Source organism: Athene cunicularia, assembly GCF_003259725.1.
Source record: "Athene cunicularia isolate RWA chromosome 1 unlocalized genomic scaffold, athCun1 chr1_part1, whole genome shotgun sequence".
Taxonomy (NCBI): domain Eukaryota; kingdom Metazoa; phylum Chordata; class Aves; order Strigiformes; family Strigidae; genus Athene; species Athene cunicularia.
The window spans coordinates 30,289,027-30,302,126 of record NW_020799091.1 but is presented as its reverse complement, the minus strand read 5'-3'; the positions used below and the strand labels follow the sequence as shown (position 1 = coordinate 30,302,126).

The 13,100-nt window shown below is 38.1% G+C and overlaps 1 protein-coding gene across 2 annotated transcripts in view; it reads left to right on the top strand.

Moving 5' to 3' along the window:
- The window catches only part of SLC25A30 (solute carrier family 25 member 30), a 29,302-nt gene that overhangs the window by 4,505 nt on the left and 11,697 nt on the right, over positions 1-13,100 (top strand). The window contains exons 2-11 of one of the 2 annotated variants that reach the window (XR_003398014.1): positions 41-52; positions 3,857-3,935; positions 5,376-5,523; positions 6,181-6,275; positions 6,556-6,641; positions 7,837-7,932; positions 8,823-8,947; positions 9,473-9,611; positions 10,574-10,654; positions 11,458-12,464. Coding sequence is in view for 1 of the 2 variants with exons in the window: in XM_026845109.1 (XP_026700910.1) it covers positions 41-52; positions 3,857-3,935; positions 5,376-5,523; positions 6,181-6,275; positions 6,556-6,641; positions 7,837-7,932; positions 8,823-8,947; positions 9,473-9,611; positions 10,574-10,654; positions 11,458-11,499 (903 nt within the window). In the remaining variant the exon portion in view is untranslated. Of the gene's footprint in view, positions 1-40; positions 53-3,856; positions 3,936-5,375; positions 5,524-6,180; positions 6,276-6,555; positions 6,642-7,836; positions 7,933-8,822; positions 8,948-9,472; positions 9,612-10,573; positions 10,655-11,457; positions 13,001-13,100 lie in introns of those variants that run through there. The other variant, XM_026845109.1, reaches the window with a different exon arrangement.

Below are 13,100 nucleotides of genomic sequence, written 5' to 3'. Positions count from 1 at the left end.
GCCTGGCGGCGGGCACGGCACGGCACGGCGGGGCGTGGAGGAGGCCTCGGCGGTGAGCGGGGAGGCGGCAGCTGCTGGTCCCTCAGGTCGGTCGGTCGGTCGGTCGGTCGGGGGTGGGGGGGTCGCCTCTCGCCTCGCCGGCAGGTGCAGATGTTTCTCCGTGAGCTTCACCGAGTGCGAGCTCTGAGGAGGGCGGGGGGTCGCTGAGCTTTGCTTGGCGCTCTCCAGAGCCCTCCACTCCCGAGCCGGGACGCGCCCCTTCCTTCTCTTCATAGTCTTTTTCCTCCTGATGCCCTTCGTCTCAAGGAGGGAGCCGTGTTTCGTTTTGTCGCTGAAAGGGAGCTGGTCGGTGCAGGTTGTTGCCTCCTTTCGCCCCTTCACAGGTGCTGCTGTGTCCTTGCTCCGGCTGCTGAGGCAGGCTAGCAGTGCCGCTCAGGGAGCTGCAGGAACCCCTGCAGCTGCGGAGGGGGCTCTCACTGGCTTCCTGCTTGAAAAGCAACTGGTATTTTCCAAGAACTTGCCACGAAGCTTGTTAGCTTTAGCTCTGTTTTTTTTTGTTGTTGTTTTTTTTTTTTTACTTTATGATGTTGCTTCACTTCTTGAATAGACAGCCTGAGCTGTGTGTCTGCAGTATCCATGTAGTTAGAAGGTATTGCTTAGATAACTATCTTACACGTGCATGCTTATATTACAGGGAATAACTTTCCAGGGCTAGTAACTAATTTAGTATAAGCCTTCTGTAACATTCAAGGGTCAAATCCATTTTAAACAGTGAAGCCTACTGTAAACTGGAGTGTACTGTGTGCTTAGTATACTAGCAATATTATTAACCAATACAAAATTCGTTATGGACTTGCTCAGGTGGGTCCAGAGGAGGCCATGAAGGTGATCAGGGGCTGGAGCATCTCCCTTATGAGGACAGGCTGAGAGAGTTGGGGTTGTTCAGCCTGGAGAAGAGAAGGCTCCAGGGAGACCTTATAGCTGCCTTCCAGTACTTACAGGGGGCTACAGGAAAGGTGACGGGGGACTCTCGGGGAGTGTAGTGATAGGATGAGGGGTAATGGTTTTAAACTGAAAGGGGGTAGGTTAAGATTAGATATTGGGAAGAAGCTCTTTACAGTGAGGGCAGTGAGACATTGGTATAAAATGCCCAGAGAAGCTGTGGCTGCCCCCTCCCTGGCAGTGTTCAAGGCCAGGTTGGACGGGGCTTTGAGCAACCTGGGCTAGTGGAAGGTGTCCCTGCCCATGGCAGGGGGGTTGGAACTGGATGATCTGTAAGGTCCCTTCCAACCCAAACTGTTCTATGATTCTTTTAAAGTCTGTTCTCTAACGGGGAAATATCTAAATATTTGTTTCAAGTGACACATTATTTCAGTCACGCTGCCAATTAAAAGCAATTACACTGGCTTCTGACTCTTGCAAAGAGTGTGTGAATTAATGGCTGTATTAACCTCACCTAGTGTCCTTTAGGGGTAGTATCACCTCTGTCACCTTACTGATATTCAGGGAACGACAATGTACATTTGGTAAGGATGGTTTGTTTCTAGTAAAATTGGAGACTTCTATTTTATAATGAGGGCTGAACTTAGTTTTTAAGTAGTTTCTCAATTGCCAATGGGATGCTTCTAAGGAGATGCTTACTGGTTTTTATCAGTGTAGGGAAGAACCAAGTAAGAAGCAGAACAAGAATTCAGAAAATGATACAGCTGAGGTGAAGGGGCAGAGTTGCTTGATGGTGGTTTTTTAATATTTTTTTTTTTTTTTTTGAGATAACTCTGTCACTCTGCTTTAATTTCTTCCTGTAATTATGGAAAGCTAGAAGGAAGGATACAAGGTAGAAATAAGTGGAAAGACTCAGATGATTAGATTGGTGTAAACAGCAGGAGAGGAGACTAGTAAGCCTTTCAGAGGTACAAACATTGCCAGTGCAATGTAAGGCCTTCACCTTGGGATATGTCAAAGGAAGTGTGTTATAAAATATCTGCATTAGGGTAATTCTGTACATAAAACTTCAGCTAATAGTAGTAAATTTTTATTTGATTTACTGAAGTAGTTACTTTAGTAAACAGACTTTAGCAGACTGAAGTAAAGTCTGAGGACTTTATTTGGCTGTGCTTGCATACTTCTTGTGTCAGTGCCCCAGAATTACACAGAAAAACTGAGTAGCCTTCATTCCCTAAGCAGAGTGAAATACAAACCAAACTACAGTTATATTTTAATTTTTTCAGTGTTGTGGTATTTGTGATAGGTGAAAATTTGTTTTAATGTGTTGAGTAGAAAAAAGTTAACTGTATATTCAGTTTTGGTAAGTTTCTTAAAAGCAAAGGTTGTGTGTGGATGATAGTTGGGAAACTGAGCTTGGCTATGTCTCCATTAATTAAATTATCTGCCATTAATCATGACAGGACAGGAATAGAACTTGGAGCTGCAAGTGTCCTGCTTCTGGCACAGTGTTATTACCCATGTTGCTCTGCTGCTTTCATATTGAAAAATTGTCATGGTCCATGGCCATGGCTCCTATCTTTGTACTGCACTGTTTTCGGCAATATAGTGGGTGCCCTTACTTGCCTTTTCTTTGTGTTTTTTTACATCAGTGGTGTTGTGTGCAGTGGCCTAAAGAGTAAGATGGATTTCTGTGGGTTTGGTTGTTGAGTATTTGAAAGTGTGTGCTTTGAGCTCCTATGTTTGGGGTTTTTAAAATTGTATTGAGTGTCAGAAGTCTGAAGACCTGGGTAATTCCTTGTGAAGTAAAGATGACAAAAGGAAAACTAGGGCTGCAGTAACTATTAAGGCATTATCAGTGTCTGCAATTTCTCTTAACTTCACTTGGACACTGAGTTATTGACACTTCTAGAGGAAGTGACCAAAGAAGGTTCATCTTTGGTGGTGCTTAAGTAACTGGTGTATTTGCAATTATTTTCCATCTGAAGAGTACAGGTGAACAAACAAGGTAACAGGGAATGGAAGTGCCAAGGGAAATTATTTCAAGTAAAATTATTCCACACAGTTAACTGGCAAAAATATAACTGTAGAATCCAGTGTTTAGGAGGATATTGCAGAAAATGGGGAATGGAAGGTACTTATGAGGAAGAGGAATGATAAGCTGTGAAGAGATCTACTTGGTTTTGGGAAGGGCAGTCTTGTATGGGCTGGAGTGGTCTGGTTTTGAGGTTCTTATTTCTTTTTGAAGATTTTTGGATTACTTTAGCATTTTGCAAAGCATATGTCATAGTTAATCATGATTTGTGGTCACTTTGTAAAATTCACTCAAGTGGCTTCTGAGTTAGAGCAGCCCTTTTTTACTGTAAAAGGCCTAATGCACGCAATTTACACTATTTTTGTATAACATTTACCAGAATTAATATTGTGAAGACTGGTAGCAGAAATAGGCCTTAATGGAGGCAAATGTTGTATGTGCCTTTATATTCTGTCAAAGTGTATTGGCTCATGTAATGTTGATACCAGGAGGAAAAAAAAGGGAGAAGTTTGGTAATGACTGTCTTAATGTTCCATTTAATTACAGGATGTAGTGAAACTAATTCAGCTTGATAAGAGTCATTGGAGGTTATTCACTTCAGTGCTCCTTAAGGTCATGCCTGGGAGACAAACTACTTTTATTTTTTCATGGTGAGGACAGTGGTGGCCAAAATGCATAGTAGAGACGTTGATTTGAACCTGGGTGGCTTTGTGCAGTATCACTGACTTCTAATTGTCAAAGGTATTAAATGTTTTTACCCTTAGTATGCTTGGAAGGTCCATCTTAAATGGACAAGGAACAGTTTTATTAAATGTCAGCATATATATTTATACAACAGATGTACTTACAGAAGCATTAAATCATTGTCTCATTTTACAGAAAGAAGAATCAATAATGTCAGCACTAAACTGGAAGCCCTTTATTTATGGAGGTTTAGCATCAATCACTGCAGAATGTGGTAAGTTTTTCCTTTAGCTGTTTACATGATTTATTTTGATCAGATAGTCCCTTTTAAAACAAGCTGCCTTCTATGCCATCAGTGACAAAGTAGTATATATAGTCTAATATATATAATATATATAGTCTACAGCATAGTTTTTTTCTTTAAGGCTGACTGAAGAGTTGCTCAGAATTTTGTTATAATGTCAGAACACTTCTGTCTTAAATTCATATCCCATGTGAGTCTTCTTCATATACAAACATTGCCTTTGGATTCTGTTACCTGGTGTTTGTTGATCTGTTCCTAGACAGTGGTTGTAAGTATGCACAGCTCTTGTTTTGCTAGAGTAGACAAGCTCTTAACTTGTAAAATTTTTGGTTTAGCTTTTCTGAGTAGCTGTGTTGCAGTTTAAATTCCCTTTTCTTGAATGTGAGTGGCTATTCAGATTTGAACGCTTAAATTCAGTTAATGTCCAACACAGAGTAAGTGCTAGAGTGAGCCAGTGCATCTGATGTTTTAGTGCCTACTCTAAAGAAAAACCTAAAATAACATCCTTTTAAAGTCTTACCTGAAATGCATGTACATGAAGATAAAGGAGAAATCTGGGTTTTTTTTGCAGTAGCAGAACATAGTCTGTCATGTGTTTGGCATGCATCTGTCTAATAAAGTAGATGTAGTATAAAATTACACTTAAAATTACTCTTTTGTTTTCCTTTTTGACCTTCTCCAATGAATCCTGTTCAAACTTTAGTTTGAAACCTTGCTTACTCAACTGAATGTGGCCAATAATGCTAAAAGCTTTGTGAGGAAGACAAGCAATTCATAAAAGCCTTGCTTTTCTAGTAAAGCTTGTTAAACAGATGTAGCTAATCCTGACTCCTATTAGTGTTTAGGTGAGTATTGAATATTGAGGTGGTCCCTTTCCTAAAGATAAGCTCTGGAGGAATATGCTTTCTAAACCCTTTCATAAAGGGAGGATGGAGATTGTGAACTTGACATAGCAGTAGGCTGCAGGAAAGCAGTAACAGCAGTGGGTACTACTGCTATTGCTCTTTCAGGTTCTAGGCTAGAATCTGTATAGCTTGTCCTATGGAATTTGTATTTCTTTGCCTTCAGTGAAATGCTTTTCAAAGATGTTGGTAAAATACACATGCAAACTCTGTACTTGAGTGTGATTGCACAATCCTCTTCAGTGTGGCTGTTTACAACCAGACATTCCATGTTTCCTGAAAACATAGTGAATATAAAATGTAAACATAGGAAGAAGTAGGTATGACCTCTGACAAGCTTTAGAAGAAACAAGGTGACATAAAATGAATCAGTTGCTTAAAGTCTTGGTAAGAGAGATTTCTTTTCCTCTGGGAGTATTTTTATATATTATAAAGGCTGCTGTTTTTTCTATCTTGTCCTTTGTTAGCTAAGTACTTGATAGATTTTTCTCTCTGATTTTTCTTTAAGGTACTTTCCCCATTGATCTGACCAAAACACGTCTGCAGGTTCAAGGTCAAGTTAATGATGCCAGATATAAAGAGATTCGCTACCGTGGAATGGTGCATGCACTAGTCAGAATATGCAGAGAAGAAGGATTGAAAGCCTTATACTCTGGGTAAAATTAAATGACTTGCAGTAATGGTTTATGAACAGTATATTGATAAGTATAAACCCAATATATGTGTGAATTCTTGAGGTTTGGATTTACAAGGTATTTGATTAGCCTCAATTAACCTGGCAGTTGAATGCCCAAGCTTAGATTGGTTCAATGCTTGCACCCTACAATAGCTTTTCATATTTAAAAAAAAAAAAAACACTTGCAGAAAAAAAAGGCTAAGCCTAAGTTATTCTATGCCATGCTACTCTGTCTGTTCCATCTCTCGGAAGAAACACTGAATTAATCTTTGTGTATAAATGGTCATATTTTTTTTTAAAAACATGGAAGATGGTGGGTAAAGATGTAATCTGCAGACTACATTTCAGACAAACTGGCCAGTTATTTCATAGATAACAACTTGAGGTACGCTCTAATACTAATCCTTCCACAGTTTGTTCCTGTTCTTGCAGGCTTTATAAAAAAAAAAAAAAAGAACCTAAACAAAGAGAATCACAAACCCTTGTTTTGTCTGTAGTGAGTTTAAATTGTTGAATTAAATGAACAAACCTTTCTCTGGTAGATATCTTGTGTTCAGTCCCTCCTGCTCTAAAAAGTATTTGCTAATCAATCTTTTGCAATTTTGAGCATAAATATTATCACTGCCTATTTTTACAGGATTGCACCTGCAATGCTACGGCAAGCTTCATATGGAACTATAAAAATAGGCACTTACCAGAGCTTAAAAAGAGTGTTTGTTGAGCATCCAGAAGGTGAGTGGGTTTTTTCAATTTAATTGAAGACTCTTTTGCTTGAAGCTGGTTGTCTCCATTTGGTAACTTACTGTAGCAGTTTGAACAAGTCTACTGAGAAGACATTCTTTATACCAATTACAACAAAGTGAGTCAGCAAGGAAGACTTGTCAGAGCAGTTTTTAAGGCTTCTGTAACTGGCACTTTCTTTGGTTAAAGGAGGGCTGGCATCATCCTGCCCTTATGCATTTTAAGATTTGTAAATCTGCAGCTAAACTCTTTTTCTTTGTTTATGGAATAGATGAAACCTTGATGATAAATGTTCTGTGTGGCATTCTTTCGGGAGTAATCTCATCATCTATTGCCAACCCTACTGATGTCTTAAAGGTAATTATGTAGAGTTTGCCCTTAGTTTTCATCCTCTCCTTGAGGAAATGAGGAATCTCCTAATGAATATAGGATTTGTTGTTTTGTAATCCTATTTATTCTCAGTTTTTCACTTGTAAAAATCAGTAACATCCTGGATTATTGGAACCTTCTTCTGGTCCATACTAATTATTTGGAAGTATGCAACAGGCAGCTGATGGCTGGGGAGGTAGTTGGATTCATAACATTTTCTGGAAGTGGGGAGAGTATAATTTAAGATGACTGTTCTTATCCTTCATGCTATAGTGTTTGTGTGGAAGCCATAGTGCATACTTGGTAACACTGTTATGCTCAGAATAGGTGAAGATCAATTTAGAGGCAAGAGTTTCAGTGAGTGCTACTTGTACTATGTGGCTCTTCAGTCCTGTAAGAGAGGCTTTGCAATCCAGTGTACCAGCATCAGTCATTTAAAGTGAATTGGTGAAATAATCACCTCTTTAAGAAGCTGTTATCTTAATGGTAGTCAATGACCTCTTTTCCAGTTACTTAAAAGGGTTGATGGTATTTAACTTACAAAACTGTAGCATAGCAGGTTATTTACATGTCTATCTGTAATGAAAAATTAAAACTTTTTTTCTAAAACTACTAGAAACTTAATCCTTCATAAGGCTATTGTGGCTATGTAGAGGCATTTCAAACATAAGCTTCTATTTCAAGTGTGACTTTGATTAGTTATCTCTCAAAATCATATCCATGTACCAACTTGCTTGTCACCAAACTTTTATTCGGTAGTTACCATGCAGGTTCCCGAAGACATTCTTAGAAATCCACAAGACCATGGTTGTCACTAGCTGAACCCTTAATCTTTTTAACCTCTCATTTTAACACGTTCCTGTAAAAATGCTGTCAAGGACATCCTGCAGAACCCATCTGTCAGTCTAATCTAAATGGAGTAGTGTATAATTACAGAAATAGAAGTGACTTAATGCAGTTAAGAACTACACCATGTACTCATTCAAAATTAGCAGCTGCATTTGGATAGTTAAGGCACTTCAAAAGATTGCATCGTGGTTATGATAATGTCAGCTGTTAATTTCTATTCAAAGAGAAGTTGACTTTAAAAGATTGTAACTTAAAATGTTAATAAAGCTGTAGTAAACTATTACGGGTTGTATGTTTGAAAATTATTTTCTAACTGTCTTCAAATGAATCTCAGATCAGAATGCAAGCCCAAGGTAGTGTGATTCAAGGAGGAATGATGGGCAACTTCATACAGATCTACCAAAAGGAAGGCACTAAAGGATTATGGAAGGCAAGTGGTTTTGAACTATATCCTACACTTTAAGTACAATTTCTTGCTCATCTGTATTTCATGTACTTCCACAGTATTCTCAGCCAAAATATGGAGAGGTCAGTACCTAATATGTATGTAGCTTGTCATGACTGCTTCACTGCTGGTGTCTTGGTTAATTCTGGCAAAGGGTTACTGCCAATCTTGTGTTCAAGGATTGGCTGCTCCTTAAAAAAAGGAGACAAATGGAGGCTTAAATTAGGGTAACTGGTCTATGACCAGTTTGACAACCCTTTTCAAGACACCTTGCAGTGTGTGCACTCTGCTCTTTTTTAAAAAATGTGTACTAAAGAACATTTGTGTATCAGGGTACTAATGAGCATCTCTCTAGCTCAGGAATTCTTGTGCTCAGACTTGTAGGTTGTCTCTTATGCCAGTTACAGTCAGTGACTGTATAACAACTGAAGACCAAGAATGGACAGCTGTTCTAAATCAGATGGAAAATAGAAATGTTTTTCTATTAGCATGTTTTTTTTTCTGCAAAGTTTCTTGATCTCCATTTCTCTGTTCATCTTCCTTTGTCAGTTTTTCAGTTAGCAGTGAGGGGAGCAGTATCACCTGGTTGTTGAGGTCTTAGCTGACTGTTGATGTAAGAATTGGGATGTTAAGCAAAGATGGAGTAGCATAAAGGAACTGAAATTGCTGTTCATCATGGAAAAGTGATTTATCTGTTAATTTGAATTTGCACTTCTGGAGCACATACATTTAAGACTTGTACTTATTAGCCTTATTTGAATTCAAAATGTTCTTAATACATTCATGGTATGTTGCTTTGTGTTATAAAAGATAGAATTTTCTGATGGTTCACAAAAGTTAAAGGATATAGTTGAAATTTAAAATTCTTTTGGCAGGGGGTATCATTGACAGCACAGAGAGCTGCTGTTGTTGTTGGAGTGGAGCTGCCAGTGTATGACCTTACCAAGAAGCACATAATTATGTCTGGATTTATGGGAGATACAGTATATACTCACTTCCTGTAAGTCTGTATCACTAACTGTCTGCAGAGCTCATTATGGGGGGTGAATCTTGATTTCTTTTTTTTTTTTTTTTCCCTGTCATCAGTCTAGATGTAAATATATTTTTGATGTGTGTATAGTTTTTAATGCAGTAGCATCTCAATGGTAGCACATAGCATAGAAGTGAATTTTATTTTTAGGCTTTAGATTTAACTTTCTTTTGAATATAGAATTTTGTTTTGTGGATGGTCTGAATCCTTCAGTTTTGTAAACTGAGGTTAGAGGAAAGTTCCAATCAAATATTTGCTATTCTCAGGGGTACAAACAGCTGTTCAAGTATACAGAAACTGTATACAAGGGCTGTATGTCAAATCTTTAAAAAGATGCTTTATAGTAAATAAAATTTTTTTTCACATCTATTAGTTGATATAATTTTTAATTAAAAGCACTAAGCACTCATTATTACTACATGTTTTCTGGGGAGGGGGAATTCCTGTGCATGTTTAAATGTGGTAGGTTGTTTCATTAAACCTTTCTTTTATTAGCTCAAGTTTTACTTGTGGATTAGCTGGAGCCCTTGCCTCCAACCCAATTGATGTTGTGAGAACACGCATGATGAATCAGAGAAGCCAACAACATGGAGGATATTCAAACTACAAGGGTACTTTAGATTGCTTGTTACAAGTAAGTAGTTCTCATATCAACGTTAGAAGCTGATGCCATCAAGCAGTTATTTGGGTGTAGAACTTGAAATTGTTCTAAGTTCCCCTATAAATTTATCCAAGTAACTTGGATATGCTTTTTTTGCCTTTATGATCAAAGGGACCGTCCTGCCAATAATGCACATGGTGTGAAACTTATCTCCTGTCTTCTTGACAGAAGGGCAGTAAGAAAGTTAGTATCTACTGCATGTACTTACTTCCTTTTGGTACTTGGATGTGTAGACTGAGTCTCCTGGCAGCATTCTCTCAACTTTATATGATGTTAGGATATTGATAGGAAACTACAATTTCATAGGTTAGTTCTTAAAGAACAACATCTTCTGGGGCAGGTGGTTTTCTCTGTTGCTTACTGCATATTGGAAAGCCTAGTACAGCCAAAGACAGTGTCAGTCTCTGATTTTGATTATTTTGGCTTGGCTTCTTCAATACCTAAATTGGGTATGAGGTGGGAGCATGATGGCCTTTTACGTGGAGAGGAGTGGATAGGACGCTGTTGGTGTCTAAACTGTTGACAGACAGTCCAGTCTGTGTAACAATCCAGGCCATGCTGTCCACTGCAATTTTGTCCATAAAGCAAATGGAAAAAATTCAAGGTGGGTGCCTAACATGAGCTGCAGGTTTACATGTAGCACTCTGGAAATATATTGAAAAAACAAGTCTGGGAATGCAACTTGGATGAATCTGGGGTGGGTACTAAATGACATGGTCTGCATCTTTACCTTCCAGGTAATGTTGCAGGCATTATGAATCTTGGCTTTATCTAGTGCAATGTTTCCTTATCCCATCATACAGTATATTTAAATCAAGGTTACAGCACTAAGAAATTCCCTTCAGTGGTATAAAAATCTTGTTAGCTGAGATAGTATTTAGATTTTTCTCTAATAAAGAATTACATAAGCGTGTTCTTGATGTGCTTTATTCCAGACATGGAAGAATGAAGGCTTTTTTGCTCTATATAAAGGGTTTTGGCCAAACTGGTTAAGACTTGGTCCTTGGAATATCATTGTATCCTTTTTCAAAAGTGGGCAAAACTATTAAGCTAGCCATACAACAACAAGTATTGATAGAGTTCCATGGAATGGTCTGTGGAAAGTGCCATGTCAGCACAAATATTCCCTTTTCATGTATGGAACATTGTGTAGTTGACCATTTTCTTAGTCAACTGCTGCTGGTCAGATTGAATTTGTGATTCACAGAGTGAATATTAGAATGTGATATTGCAAAATATTTTCTTTTCCTCCAATTTCATACCTGTTCATTTCCTTAGTTTGGAGCCTGATTTTTAAATAAAATTAACCAGATAAGTTAGAAATAGGGGCAATTTCTAGAAGTGGGGAAACTCTTGGCAGTTAGCCATGAAGTCTTTTTGTATTTTAGTCTCACACACCTTGGTTTGTGTTTCCAGAGCCAGCTGATCAGAACTTTGGGAAGTGGCTTGGTAGTAATGTGTTTTTTGTTTTTTTTTTTTTTTTTTTTTCCATGAGCAAACCTACTTTAGCTTATCAAAGGTAAGTGAGTAAAGTTAAAGGCTTTCGTAGTACTCTTCTGCTTCCCTAGTCCTGTGTTTTTAAGATCCTGAGGAACCAGGATGGGAAAGCAGTTGGCATCACCAGCCTAAAAGCTGTTCATGTACAGGAGTGCCCTGAGTCAAGTTTTATTGTTCTGCATAGCAAAAATGGTCAATCAGCACCATTACATAGGAGGGGACTAAGAAAAGTGAAGTTTCACACAGATACTGCTGCCCTTTAGTGAAGTGACATTTTGCACTGCATGAACAGGAAACACTTTTCCTTAATCAGCTGTTCCAGTTCTTTCTGACATATGAACAACTGAAGAAATTGGACTCCTGACATGCTTGAACCATATACTGAATTCTGTTCATGTACTGTCTGAGTTTAGAGCAACTTGTAAGTTACCCTGAGTATTTGCTCTTTAAGATGCTGGCCAGAGGAGGAGGCCATTACAAGACTGTTGTGAATGAGAACAACCTGGAAGTGATTTCAAGGCAGTCTGGCTCCTGTAGCAATGCCTTGCTCATGAGATTCAGTGGATGATGTGCACTATTTTCTAGATTGAACCAAACATGGTGAAATACCTTCTGTCAACTGTTTAAATGTTCTTGAATGTGAAGATGTGCAATGCAACTTGATGTTGTTGACTCAGATGCAGTGTTTTAATAAGAGGCAAAGAACAATCTTTCTGATAAGAAAGATCAGTAGTACCAAGGAGCTGTGTTTTTTCCTGTTTTCAGAAGCATATACTATTTGACTGTAATAGTTTATAGCTTCTAATTAAGTGGAAGTGTCACAAGATGCCTTTGCAGGCTTTTAGTTCAGTAAAATACCTGCTGCAATACAAAATCTGCTTCTGGTTTTAGAGCTTTCCTGTGTTCCAAGTCCTTAAATGTCTGCATAATTTGCTGGGAATTATCCAGCTTCATTTGAAAGTGTTGTTGCTACAGTTGTCAGTTTTTCGTAGCTTGAGGGAAGTTTTTTCCAATGTATCATTCTTGGTTTTCAGCGTGATACTTCAACATATTCAGATGTAAATTGCAAGTAGGAATGAAGTTCAAACAAGTCCATGATCATCTGCCTATCTTGCAGAGAAACTGTTTGTGCTTCTTCCGTTGTTGGGAAGAACTACTTGTAAAGGTTACCGGATGCTATGTGTCATTTGAAAGGTTTGAGTTTTACACTGAACAGTTCAGCCTGTGTCACAGATGTGCCTTTTCACAGAAAAGAACCAAACCCCTCCAAATGTAGGTCTATGGTAAAGACTACCTCTTTAAAAAGACACTCAAACCCAGAACACTTCTGTATAGCAAACGGGCCCAGGTTGCTGTTACATGCAAGTAAATACTTTATATGGATCCACCATAGCTTCCTTACACATTTAAACCAAAAGGTAATACTTTATCAAAAACTTCAGGGCCATTAACTAAAAAGTTATGTTGAAGTTCTTACAAATATTGCTGTTGAATTCTGGGAAAGGAAACATGTGAGATGCAGGTCATAAGATGGTCCTTCTGTGTTCACAGAGGGTAGCAAAGCAGGGTGCATAGCTTTGTATTTTTGTGGCATTGTATTAATCTCGTAAACATTTTTGGTTAATCATACATTCCACTTAAAGAAATTTCATTGCAATTTCAAAATAACTCTAATCACTTAAAATTACTGATTTTTGAATTCACAAATGGATTTATAAATGCACCAGGCACTTTCTTTACTAAGGCACAATGTTTTTCTATGTATATGGGTATGCTTATGTGCAGTGTTTTTTCCTTACAGCTGTTTCTGTGCTTTAATAGAAGTATTTGTAAATATTTTTGTACACTATGTAAACTAAGTGTATGTTTTCCATTTTTAAGCTTATTAAAATTTTTTAAATCATTATGTAATGATTTTGAACTGCTTTCTGTTTCTAAGTTTCAAAGGGGGGGTGGTGGGCTGTT